Source organism: Rhinichthys klamathensis, unplaced genomic scaffold, assembly GCF_029890125.1.
Source record: "Rhinichthys klamathensis goyatoka isolate OS25496 unplaced genomic scaffold, OSU_Roscu_1.1 h1tg000069l_1, whole genome shotgun sequence".
Classification (NCBI taxonomy): Eukaryota; Metazoa; Chordata; class Actinopteri; order Cypriniformes; family Leuciscidae; genus Rhinichthys; species Rhinichthys klamathensis.
In genome coordinates this window covers 2,155,719-2,169,271 of record NW_026606612.1, presented here as the reverse complement: position 1 = coordinate 2,169,271, position 13,553 = coordinate 2,155,719, and the positions used below count along the sequence as shown (strand labels likewise).

At 42.7% G+C, this 13,553-nt stretch overlaps 1 protein-coding gene across 1 annotated transcript; it reads right to left on the bottom strand.

Annotated features, from left to right (window-relative positions):
- Positions 1 to 4,281, bottom strand: LOC130084968 (trace amine-associated receptor 1). The gene is made up of 2 exons (XM_056250513.1): positions 3,989 to 4,281; positions 1 to 1,100 (listed from the first exon to the last, which is right to left on the bottom strand). The coding sequence occupies exons 1-2, from the start codon at positions 4,144 to 4,146 to the stop codon at positions 26 to 28; spliced, it is 1,233 nt and encodes a 410-aa protein (XP_056106488.1). The 5' UTR covers positions 4,147 to 4,281; the 3' UTR covers positions 1 to 25.
- Positions 4,282 to 13,553: the final 9,272 nt, after the last annotated feature.

Genomic DNA, 13,553 nt, shown 5'->3' with positions numbered 1-13,553 from the left:
AAAACATATGAACTGCCGCTACAGTCTACTGGTTTTCTGTGCGCTCACTGGCATCTCTTTTCGAGTGAGAGAGGTCCATTCCTTGAGCTGTGCCGTACAGACATATTCTGCAGCCCATGATCATGAGGAAAGCCCTACGGAAGGAACGGTTGAAGAAACCATAGAGAAAAGGATTTAGGGAGGAGTTGACGTACCCCAACCACAGGAACACGTCCCAAATCACACCAGCAGTCCCGTACTCAATGAATGGATCAACGATATTAACGGTAAAAAAGGGCAGCCAGAAGAGAAGGAAAACCCCCATAATGATGCCCAGAGTCTTGGCTGCTTTTCTTTCCCTCCTTATAGAGTTGCGGTGTTTTTGTTTCTTACTCGAGTCCTTGCCCACACCTGCCGCCATCTGCGATTCCATCGCGCTTATTTGCATGGCTTGCCGCTTGGCCGCCTTGTAGATCTTCCAGTAGGCCACCAACATGGTCACCATAGGCAGGTAAAACGCGACGAGGGATGCCATGACGGCATAAACGCGGTTTACTAAGAAGATGCATACGTTCTCAGGCAAAGGAACGTCCACGCCAAGCTTGTGCAGCCCGAGGAAGATTGGTCCGAAGGAGATGAGGAAAGGAACGGCCCAGCAAACCACGATCAGCAGACTGACACGTTTGAGGGACATCTTAAACGAATACACCAAGGGGTTGCAGACGGCGTAATAGCGGTCAAAAGCGATGCAGCTCAAATGGAAGATAGAGGCCGTGCAGAGCATAACATCCAAGCTGGAGTGAAGATGGCAGAAGGTTGGACCGAAATACCAACATCCCTCCACTGTTCTGACCATACTGTACGGCATAACCACAAGGCCCACCAGGAAGTCAGCGACAGCCAGAGACATGACGAAATAGTTCGTAGGGCACTGCAGCTGTTTGAAGTAAGCAATGGCGAGCACCACCAGGAAGTTTCCGACAACGGTGCAGACGATCCCAGCGATGATGAAGACATAGAGGGCGGCTCGCGAACCAGAGCTCCTCAACGTGGCACAGGCCTCGAAATCGGCATCGAGTGAAACGTTGCTCCATTCCGTGGAGTTTTCCATGCTGTTCAACCTGGTGATAAACGAGACACATGCGTTCAAGATGTATTCCCACGATCATTGATAAATGCTTTGTTTGTTCTCACAACACGCTGTTTTTTAGAAGACCAACAAGAATGCTTGTTTCAGATGATATATGCGAACAAAAATGGCTGTGTCGTTTCACCACACAATAATAATTAGTCTATTTCACCATTCATATTTTTGCTAAGTGACAACTGCCCATGAAGCTCCTGTAAGGCTGGGAAAAGCAGAACATACTGCGAAACCCAAGCCAAATCTGCAATAAAAACAATATTTCTGATCTTTTAGTTCTGGGTATCTGCCAAGAATCATAAAAAGCCCCTCAACTCGACCTTGTCTCAGGAACTGTATCCCTGCAGTGCGCCCCATCTTGACCTTTTGGATTATACTTAACAGGCAAACCTAAAATGTCATCAGCATTGTTACAGTTTAACTTAGGGATTTGGATGTGAGCAAAAACATGAGTTTGAAAGCATGCAGTCTTACTGTCTGACACATATATTTTTTCATTATTTGAAACAATTCAAGGGGATGGTGTAATGTATTACAATTACATTATTAATGGAATTCTAAAAATAACATATTTGAGATTGAATGAAGAAACCTTCCATTGCACGTTCTTCTTGTAAAATGTTCGTCGTGTTTAACTGAAACCACCGATGAATTGTCTCGCATCCAGTCAAGCGGAAGAGAGTGTCAGTTCCTAATGAGTGACAGGCATGTTCCTCAGCCCATGACAGAACCTGAAAACAACATCTGGGGATGTTTGACGGAGAGGAAAAATTAAGGAAAGTGCAAAAAAAAAAAAAGGTTTTAGTTCAGTAACAATACAATTTTAATTACCACCAATGGGACCGTGTGACAGGGAAAGAGGTAATGCTTAACATTTTGCTCTTATTTTCCAAAATCCATTAAAAAAAGTTAATTTTATAAAAAACAAAAAATGTTTTAATGGTTCATGTGTGGATATCAGCAATTGGTACTATTGCTTATTATAATTTTAGTATTTTATTTTAGTATTTTTTCGCTGTCTGCATTAGCACAAATGGAAAAGTTCACCCAAAAATGAAAATTCTGTCTTTATTTATTCACCCGCATTTCTGTCCATATACAGTAGCAGTTCAAGGTGACCAAATCTGTCCAGCTCCAAAAAGGGCAAAAACACCATTAGATTATAAAAAAAGTAGTCCATACAATAAATGTGCTATATAGATATTTTAAACTCAAAACACATCTATTAGAATCAGTGGTGTTTTGACATAAATTATTTTCACTCCACATTTTGATTATGGAATATAGCGCACAACTCGTATAAGTCGTCCTTTTGGTCCTGCTTGAAAAATGCTTTTATGAAAATCTGCAAAAGATCACAATATAATATAACAGCATATACTGGTTTGAAACGACATTAACTGACATACATTTTTGTTTATCATGGGCTATTGTTTTAATAATCTTTTAATGAATAATACAATTTAGAATGCTGTAGATGTGTCCCTATAACAAAATGTTTTATAGAGACTGAGTATGAAGATTGGCTCAAAAATAGAGGAATGCCAAATGGCTTTCAGTCCATACTCTATTGCACATTATAGTGCAATTTACACTAAAAACTAATTGGAAGAGTAGAATGTGAAATGATAATGATAGAATTCTATCTTTTCCCTTGTTTTATTAGCAATTTTACAAAATGACCGATCGGCGAGGTTAGGACTGCAGACACTGTTCACTTAAATGTATTAACAGACATGTTCATAAACACACTCTATCCCTCTGACACAGCAGGTGAACGTATAGAGACACTATTGCAGTAAGAACCCATGAACATCAAGACAATGTTCTGAGAACACAGTTTAAAGATAAAGGGACACAGGGAGAAACAGATACAGGTGTCTGCGTGTGTGGTCCTTCCTCATTTCAGACACAACCTATTAAACTCAGCCCCACGCTCCACATTACAGATGTAAACACTGACTAATTCTAAGTGCATAATAAAGATATGGGGCCATTTTTGATCCAGTTCATAAAGACATGCAGACCATAACAGAGCGCTCAGCTGTTCCATAACAAAACCTCTCCTTCGGTTATCATGTGAGACAATACACAAGCACTTTTCATGTGTTTATATTCTTGTAATTAACTTACTGGAGTTATTACAAATGACTTGCCATTCATCCCTGTAATCTTTATATTTAAACTAAAGCCGCTGGAAATCCAATAGGATTGTGCTATCAGTCGCTTTGTTTGTTATTCTTGAACAAAACCAATCTCTGGCGCGTTCCAAGCAAAACAATTGACCCATATCAAACCGTTGCATTCTGCCAGCTCACTTAAAATACGTTTTTGCTTTACTTTCAAGGAATTGGAGGGAGAGACTGGACCGGGCAGGAATGGCCATTTGAGTCTACAAAAAGCGGGCTGCATAAAACTCACCTTCCCACACTAACAAGGAGACGAACAGACCTGTCAGTCATAAAGGGAATCACTTAGAGAACATTCAGGGTTCATGATTATGTAAACTAAAAAAAATAAGAATAACAGTGCAAAAGTTGATCTACATACCAGCTTTTCATACTTAAAGACAAAAAATACAGACATTTGAAAGGTTAAAACAAAATTATGAAATATATAATGCTAATATAATTGATTATTATTAATAATAACATGCTTAAATATGCCATAAGTCTTGGGAGAGAGCTATATTATTATCATTATTATTAAAAAATACTATATTCGTAGTAGTATTAACATGCTTAATGCAATACAAATACTGGAATCAGATCTAATAATAATAATTGATTATTATTGCTTTTATTATTATATATTAAGCATGTTACAATCATGTATTACACGTCAAATCAGAGATGATCTACTCACCTAAATGGGAGTGTTTCTTCTTTCTTTACAATGCCATGTTTATCTGACTCTTCTTGTTTCCTCCATTTCTCCTGGATGAATAGACGAGTGGCAGCTCCATCGGTAAAGTAAGGGTGGTAAAGTGTCTGCGTGTGCGCGTTATTTTGAATATGCCACATTAATAAGCACTAAAACGGTCCTCTTGATCAGAATGTAGGCGGGGCGTGTGTGTGTGTAGGTGCCTGTGTGTTGGGTATTATTAAGAGTTGGGCATTGTTATGCAAATCATCCTCACATCCGACAGATTTCCCGCACTGTTCGCTGTTTCTCAGTGTGGCTAATGCAGACATCAAAGTCACAAGGTAATAAACAGAGAGGTTACATGTTTTCCAAATTGTGCTTGCTGTTTGAATCAGATGAAATGATTGCTTTTGCTAAGCGGAAGGCAGAAGGACACAAACTGCTGTGTTGAGAATCTGGATTTCACAGATACGATCAGTAAACACACTGCATTCCGCTCTGGTCTCAGAGTGAGTTCAGCTCCAGGCCCATACAGAATCTGTGCCCACACGACTCCACAGAAATCTTGGCTGATTATTGGCTGGATCTATAAGTTATTCGACAATAATAAATACACACCTTTGGATAACTTGTGTGGGGCTTAAATTCAAAAATATCCAGGTGCTGAAAGAAAATAAAAAATGTAAGTATCATTAAAAGGGCATAAATTCTTTAAAAATAAATATTGTATTGGCAGTTTGGCATTGTTTTAGCATTGTTTTGTTTCTTAAAAAAATAACAATAATAATAATGATTGATTGCTTAGTTTGGAATATCAATCAGCAATAATTAAACCTTTTAAAAGATTTAATTATTATTTGAAAAACTTCCGCCAATATATTTATATATATAAATCAAAAATACAATAATAATATGTTGAATTGTATTTTTATATTACTTTTTAATTACAGTTGACAGTATTCAACATTTTAGAATAATTAATAAATTATTTATGATGTTTTTTAACCCTTCTAAACTATTAGTTTGGGATGTACACTCAGAGTGTTGGGCTCTAGAGACTCTAGACAATAAAATGTGATTTTGTAACAAAATAATATATATATATATATATATATATATATATATATATATATATATATATATATATATATATATATACATATATATATTTAAAACAAATGTAATATCACTCAGTTTATTATGTTTTTACTCTATATTTGTGCAGTGTTGGAGGGATTAAAGCTATTTTTAAAAACTTGTATAAATAAATCAATAAATATTTTTTTCATAGACATCAATGGGAGACTATAAAAATTGCTTTTTGTTGCATAGTTTGTCAAAAACAATTCAGTTACCAAGCAGAAAACACAAAACATGAAGGGGCGATACCACAACACATCCCTGTCAGACCTTAGCTTCAGTAGTCATGTCAAAGCAATAACTAAATCAGCATACTATCATCTGAAAAATATTGCAAGAATTAGATGCTTTGTTTCCAATCAAGACTTAGAGAAACTTGTGCATGCTTTTATCACCAGCAGGGTGGATTATTGTAATGGACTCCTCACTGGCCTTCCTAAAAAGACCATAAGACAGTTGCAGCTCATACAGAACGCTGCTGCCAGGATCCTGAGCAGAACCAGAAAATATGAACACATCACACCAGTCCTCAGGTCTCTACACTGGCTCCCAGTTACATTTAGGATTGACTTTAAAGTATTATTACTGGTATATAAATCTTTTAATGGGCTATGACCTCAATATATTGCAGATATGCTCACTGAATATAAACCTAACAGATCACTCAGATCATTAGGATCACATCAGCTAGAAATACCAAGGGTTCACTCTAAGCAAGGAGAGTCTGCTTTTAGCTATTATGCCAGCCGCAGCTGGAACCAGCTTCCAGAAGAGATCAGATGTGCTCCTAGTCACATTCAAATCCAGTCTCAAAACACATCTGTTTAGCTATGCATTTACTGAATGAGCACTGTGCCACTGTTCGTCCGACTGTTTTTACTGTACTTTATTTTTTATTCTAAACTGTTTTGATTATTCTTATTTGTTTTGATTATTTTAATTTCTTCTATGTAAAGCACTTTGAATTACCATTGTGTATGAAATGTGCTATATAAATAAACTTGCCTTGCCTTGCCTTGATGGAGTAAACGCTGCACAAATGTAAAAACATTAATACATTGAGTTATATTGCATTTGTTTAAAAAAAAAAAGACATTATGATGTTACCAAATCACACTTTACGGGAGATTTCGGGAGACCCCAAACATCCTGATTGTGACTTTTTTTTTTTTTACGCTGACATTCCAATATTTTTGTTTTGTTTGTAGAACTAGCAAATGTCAACCACAACATCAAATCTCATGCCATTTAGTTGAAGGGAACATTTTTTTTTGTTCCTGCAAACGTCATTTGGGGTCAAAAAGAATGTTCGATAATGTATGACACAAACATAAATAAAAAAGCTAAATTTATAAGAAATATACATATGTTTTTATCTAGATTTTAAAGATAGATAAATAGATTAGGTAGGTAGGTAGGTAGGTAGGTAGGTAGATAGATAGATAGATAGATAGATAGATAGATAGATAGATAGATAGATAGATAGATAGATAGATAGATAGATAGATAGATAGATAGATAGATAGATAGATAGATAGATAGATAGATAGATAGTTTTTTTTTTTTTTTTTTTTACCTCAATTGACCTTGTATAAAAGTATAAAAAGCCTGGGGCATTTGGCACATGGCTATCGCTGTCAGCCATCTTGGATTAATGATGTCATCCAGCAATGAATATTTGGAATGCAAGACAGTAGCCACTGTTACAATATTGCTGTCAATCTACTGACACTCCCCTCAAGTGGTTTGGGGAAAATTACCATGATAAATGAAATATCCACAAATGTGGACAGCATGCATGCAACTATTATAAACATTGCCTTCCAAAGGATTCTAATGCTAAGAATGTGGTAATTTATTTTCATCAATGTGAATTTCTCAGTTAAGCATTATTTATTTGTATTCAGTATATTTCACTGTAGATTCTTTGTTAAATTAGTCACAATTTTGGCGCAGGCTTTGCAAACAGACTTTGACGATATGGACTCGACAGTAAAGCAACAACATGTAAGTAACGGTGTTAATTCTAATGCCTGATCTGTGACCAGTGATTTCTGATATGTAATGATTCATGTAAAGTCAGATTTTTTTTGTCTTTGTCTCAGTAAAACAAACCAGTGACTAAACGGTCAACTTCACATTGTTCCCTTTCGAAGGGAACTCAACAATACGTCATCGACGTTATGGGGAACGCCTCAGGCGTGACAGGTGTCTGAAATCAAATATCAACTCACAGCAATCATGTTGACCGGCGACAGCCCGTGCATCATCAGCTCGAATGATGAGCGCGCAACCTGGATGTATAAAAAGGGTGCCTTGAAACCGTGACAACATCTTTTCGTCTTCAGGGACTGTTTGTCTGTTTTTTGAGTAATCAACAAAAAGAAAATGAAGCGTGCAGAGAAGGGGAAAAATACTTTCCGCAAGTGTGCCGACCCGTGTCCTAGATATTTGACACCGGAGGATTCACACGATCTGTGCGTTTTCTGCCTGGGAGAAGAGCACGCGCGGGGAGTTCTCGAGGGAGCTTCCTGCGCAAACTGTGAGCGGTTTTCTCTGAAAATGCTCCGTTCTCGTCTGTCCCACTTCTCGAGGGAAGTGGGCGCGGCATCTGAACCCCGCGGTTTTGGTCCCGCTCGGGCTGAGGCTCAGCGGCGCTTGAGCTCGTGGGGCTCTCAGATGGAGCTGGCAGATCAGCTGGAGAGTAGCGTTAACCTCGTGGATGATCTGCCAGCTGACGAGGATGAGTTACAGGTCGATATAGAAGAGGTTCTTTCTCTTTCTGATGGGTCTGTAACTGGGTAGTTACACGAGCTAGTTTCGCTGCTGTGGAGGGAGCCGCGGAGCACGGGTATGTGTCGATGCCGCCTGTGGACGAGACGTTGGCTAACTATCTCGCCTCTGGTCGGTCGTCTTCACTAGAAGCTCCGACCCTGCCATCCAAGCCGCTCAGGACAACTTCGCGCTTGAATGGCAGAGCGTACACGGCAGCAGGTCAGGCGGGTGCGGTTCTGCACACCCTCGGGGTCCTTCAGGCCTACCAAGCCGAACTGCTGCGGGACCTCGATCAGGGGACCGGCCTGTCCCCTGATGCGGTCGCGGAGCTGCGCCGCACCACGGATTTGACTCTCCGGGCCACCAAGCAGTCTGCGGTTTCCATCGGTCGTGCGATGGCTGGTATGGTGGCCACGGAGAGGCATCTGTGGCTGAACCAGGCTGACATCGGGGAGAAAGAAAAAACTTTTCTCCTCGATTCGCCGGTTTCGCCTTCCGAGCTTTTCGGACCTTCTGTCGAGACAGTGGTCGATAAGTTCAGGGAGGCAAGGGCGCGCTCTGCAGCGTTTAAGAGCTGCATACCGCAGAGGTCCTCGGCCCAGCCCAGGCAGGCGGGAGGGCCTGGTCCGTCGTGGTCTGAGGATCACAGACGGACCCAGAAGGCCAGTGTCGCTTCCCGTGCACCCCCTCCTCCTAGCAGGGGGAGCAGGGCGCGCAGGAGGCATAACTCCCGCGGGAGGCAGGATCTCAGGGAGGTGATCCAGAGTAAGCGTTCTCAGACTGAACGTTAGACATCACCTTCCTGGATCTTGTCTCCTTACCACCATCGTGCCAGGCTCCTCCTACATCAGGCCTGGGGCGGGGCCCATGATGAGTTCAAGAACTCTCTGATGGCCCGCTTCAGCTTGGTTGTTAGGAGCGCCTTCCCTTGGCTTGTGAAACAGTAGAATTCAGGTTTCTGAGTTCCTGAGTCCTGGTGTGCTTCATTTCGCACGTTGCAGGTTTTATGTTGAGTGAAAATGTTTTTTCTGCGCAAATAACATTTTTCTCTTCTTTTTCAGAACTCGTCTCCTGTACAGAGCCGGGGACATGTTTGGTAAGCAAAGGTAATGTATTGTAAGGTGAGCTGAGCTCCCACATGTTGTGGTCGCCAGGTTACAGGCCTCACCAGGCATTCCAGGCTATGAGCTTCCATATGTCAGGTCACAGGCCTTATCCAGCCTTCCTGAATATGAGCTCCCACATACTGTGGTTATCAGGTTACAGGCCCCACCCGGCCTTCCTGATATGAGCTCCCACATACTGTGGTCGCCAGGTTACAGGCCTCACCGGCCTTCCTGGTTATGAGCTCCCACATACTGGGTTTCAGGTTACAGGCCTTACTAGGCCTTCCTGAATGTGAGCTCCCACACACGGTGGTCGCCAGGTTACAGGCCTCGCCAGGCCTTCCTGGTTATGAGCTCCCACATACTGTGGTCGCCAGGTTACAGGCCTCACCCGGCCTTCCTGATAAGAGCTCCCACACACTGTGGTAGCCAGGTTACAGGCCTCACCAGGCCTTCCAGGCTATGAGCTTCCATATGTCAGGTCACAGGCCTTATCCAGCCTTCCTGAATATGAGCTCCCACATACTGTGGTTATCAGGTTACAGGCCCCACCCGGCCTTCCTGGTTATGAGCTCCCACATACTGTGGTCGCCAGGTTACAGGCCTCAGCCGGCCTTCCTGATAAGAGCTCCCACATACTGTGGTAGCCAGGTTACAGGCCTCACCGGCCTTCCTGGTTATGAGCTCCCAAATACTGGGTATCAGGTTATAGACCTTACCAGCCTTCCTGATAAGAGCTCCCACATACTGTGGTCGCCAGGTTACAGGCCTCACCCGGCCTTCCTGATATGAGCTCCCACCTACTGTGCTCACCAGGTTACAGGCCTCACAGGCCTTCCTGATATGAGCTCTCACCTTCTGTGCTCGCCAGGTTACAGGCCTCACCCGGCCTTCCTGGTTATGAGCTCCCACATGCTGTGGTCGCCAGGTTACAGGCCTCATCGGCCTTCCTGATATGAGCTCCCACATAATGTGGTCGCCAGGTTACAGGCCTCACCGGCCTTCCTGATAAGAGCTCCCACATACTGTGGTAGCCAGGTTACAGGCCTCACCGGCCTTCCTGGTTATGAGCTCCCAAATACTGGGTATCAGGTTACAGGCCTTACCAGCCGTCCTGATATGAGCTCCCACCTACTGTGGTCGTCAGGTTACAGGCCTCACCGGCCTTCCTGGTTATGAGCTCCCACATTCAGTGGTCACCAGGCTTCAGGCCTCCTCGGCCTTCCTGGTTGTGAGCTTTCACATGTCAGGTTCTAGGCCTCATTAGGCCTTCCTGAAGGTGGGCTCCCACACATTTTTGACTATCAGGTTACAGGCCTCATCTGGCCTTCCTGGTCATGTCAAAACCATACTTATGGTAAGTCACACGACAGAACGTCTTGTGTACTTTCTAAAATCCATTTTCATGGTAAGGGTCATGCGCTGTATGCTTCAGTCCCTTTCTATGTGGCCCAGACCCAAGTCTTTAACCTCGGGTCCCACTCTAGATGCGTCCTGTCGTAAAAATATGCTACGACAGACGCCTTTCTGGCTAACTTCTTCATTCTGATCCAGGTCTTTTCTGGACTCAGAATAACTAAGTACATGCACTTTTGTTTCATGTACTTTCTAATGTAGCCCCCACGTGGTGTGGTTGTCAGGTTGCAGGCCTTATCAGGCCTTCCTGGTTATGAGCTCCCATATTCTGGGTATCAGGTTATAGGCCTCACCGGCCTTCCTGATATGAGCTCCCAAACACTGTGGTCGCCAGGTTACAGGCCTCACCCGGCCTTCCTGGTTATGAGCTCCCACATGCTGTGGTCGTCAGGTGTCAGGCCTCTCCGGCCTTCCTGATTTGAGTTCCCATATACTGGGTATCAGGTTACAGGCCTCACCGGCCTTCCTGATATGAGCTCCCACATACTGTGGTCGCCAGGTTACAGGCCTCACCGGCCTTTCCTGATGTGAGCTCTCAGGTACTGGAGCTCCCCACATAGGGGGTAATCAGATTTTTGGCATCAGCAGACCTTCCTGGTTTTTGATTCCTCTCTTACTTCCTCAGTGTTCAGGACGAGCATTGGGTAGACCCATGGATTGAGTGGACGACTTCCGTCTTTTCTTGAGGTTGAGTTACACTCTCCAGGTAGTCCCGTCTCTGTGATCCGGAACTGAATGATTTCTGCCAGCTTTGCAGGCCTTTAGTTTTGGATGCCTTTTCCAAGGCAGTTTCCAGAGGCTCTGTCTCGGACAGACAGGCTATGGCCAGACTGTGCGTCTTAGTATAGATCACCAGGCCAGCCTGGTGGCATGTCAGGAGGCATGCTCTCCTGAATAGTGACTGGCTGGGAGTCCCTTGAGTCCCCTAGCCACACTCCCTAGAAGGGACCCCTTCTATTAGGAAGTTGTGGTCCTAAGCCTTTGAGCTGGCCCAGATATACCTCCCATGAACTATGTTCTGGCAGTTTTCTCAGTTCATTAGCTTGGGCTATGACCGGTAGGGAGTGCTGTCACTGACAGCCCAATGTGACCTAGGGTGAGTGGTTTTAGTGTCCTTTGTATTACTGGTTCTGACAGTTGTCACTGCCATTGGACATGCACTCCCCTCAGTATGGCGGCGTGGGTATTTCGTTCCCCATAACGTCGATGACGTATTGTTGAGTTCCCTTCGAAAGGGAACGTCTCAGGTTACGACTGTAACCTATGTTCCCTGAGAACAGGGAACGAGACAATACGTCTCCCTGCCATACCTCGGGGCCTGCCTGCAACAGTCCCTTCAGACGATAGGATGTTGTCACGGTTTCAAGGCACCCTTTTTATACATCCAGGTTGCGCGCTCATCATTCGAGCTGATGATGCACGGGCTGTCGCCGGTCAACATGATTGCTGTGAGTTGATATTTGATTTCAGACACCTGTCACGCCGGAGGCGTTCCCCATAACGTCGATGACGTATTGTTGAGTTCCCTGCTCTCAGGGAACATAGGTTACAGTCGTAACCTGAGACGTTTCTCTTAGTAGGATGAAAATAATCTATTATTTAAACTGATAATATGTATGTATATATATATATATATATATATATATATATATATATGCGCCAGTATTTTTGTATAAGTGTATTTATGTTTGTTTCTTGTATTGGGGATTTTCACTATGGGGAGTAAATATGTAAATTACCTAGATAACTCAGTATATTGGGTAGGTCAAAGAAAAACTACAACTCCCACTATTGGACTACAACTCTCCCACCTGGCTTTCACGGGTGTTGGTAATCACTGTTGATTGTCCTGATGTGTTTGAACACAGTTAAATTGATTGTTGCATTTATTGTCTGTATGCCCCGAGGATGGTCTTTTGACCGAAAGCTTGGATTAAATTTGCTTAAAGTATTTAAGTGTGCGGACAGTTTATTTATTTTTTGAGATCTTTAGTCTTGTGTGTCTGGCACCTTGATGATCGTAAGTGCGGTGTAACTCCTTCAAAAAATTATTTAAACTGATAAAATGATATATAGAAAGCGATCAAAGAATGCTCCCTTTACACCCTTTACAATCCCTGGAGCTGTCAATCAAACAGCGCAAGTTTATCAGTGACTGAGTTCTGGACTCTCGCCAAAACTTCGGTTATAATCAACGAATCTCTTATTTACATTGTGTTTGCACTGTTAATTATGATGAAAGCATTCGTGAGTGTGCAAAAATCGTATTGCAATGACGAGATCACTGCATTCATGCGCTCAACAGACATGTCTGTGATCGGCTACATGTTCAGCACTGCAACCTTTCATGCCACAATCTTAATATAATGCTATACTATTATTAACAATTTTCAAAATTAGTTAACCTTGACAGCTGTAATAGTAAAAAATGTGCTGAAAGTTTTCCAGAGGGTTCCACCAGCCCGATCTCACGGCAATTCGTCCGAATTTTACGAGGTGGCTCATTCGTACTAATTCATACGACCTCACTCGTACAAATTCGTACGATTTTTGCTAATTCGTACATATTTTACGAGTTACCAAATTCGTATGAATTCGTACGAATGACCTACCCCTGACCCCACCCCTAAACCTACCCATAACGTGGGTTTAGACAAATCGTACAAATTCGTACGAGTGAGGTCGTATGAATTAGTACGAATTAGCCACCTTTTAATCACTCGTACGAATTCGTAAGAATTGGTCGTGAGATAGCGTTGGGTTTCACATGTAATACTTTCATATGCAAACATGTCAGCCAATCACAGCAATGGGCATTTACACTGAAATCTCACAGCAGACACGCCCCTTCAAACAGAACGTTCAAATCAGAGGGCTAAAATCCTAGGAAAAATGCTTTTCATCTCTAAATTATGACCATTTTTGATGTAAAAATCATATTAACATTACAAGTGCACCCCAGGAAACATTATAAAAAAATAAAACAACGCAGTTTATGACCCCTTTAATATAATATAAATCCATCCATCCATCCATCCATCCATCCATCTTCTTCCGCTTATCCGGGGCCGGGTCGCGGGGGCAGCAGTCTAAGCAGAGATGCCCAGACTTCCCTCTCCCTAGACACT

What these genes read in the sequence shown, in the direction of transcription:
- LOC130084968 (XM_056250513.1), bottom strand. Translation starts at nt 4,146, where the DNA reads ATGTGGCATATTCAAAATAACGCGCACACGCAGACACTTTACCACCCT. An exon ending in GAAGAAACACTCCCATTTAG is followed by an intron (nt 1,101 to 3,988) that starts GTGAGTAGATCA and finishes GTTTATCACCAG; the next exon opens with GTTGAACAGCATGGAAAACT.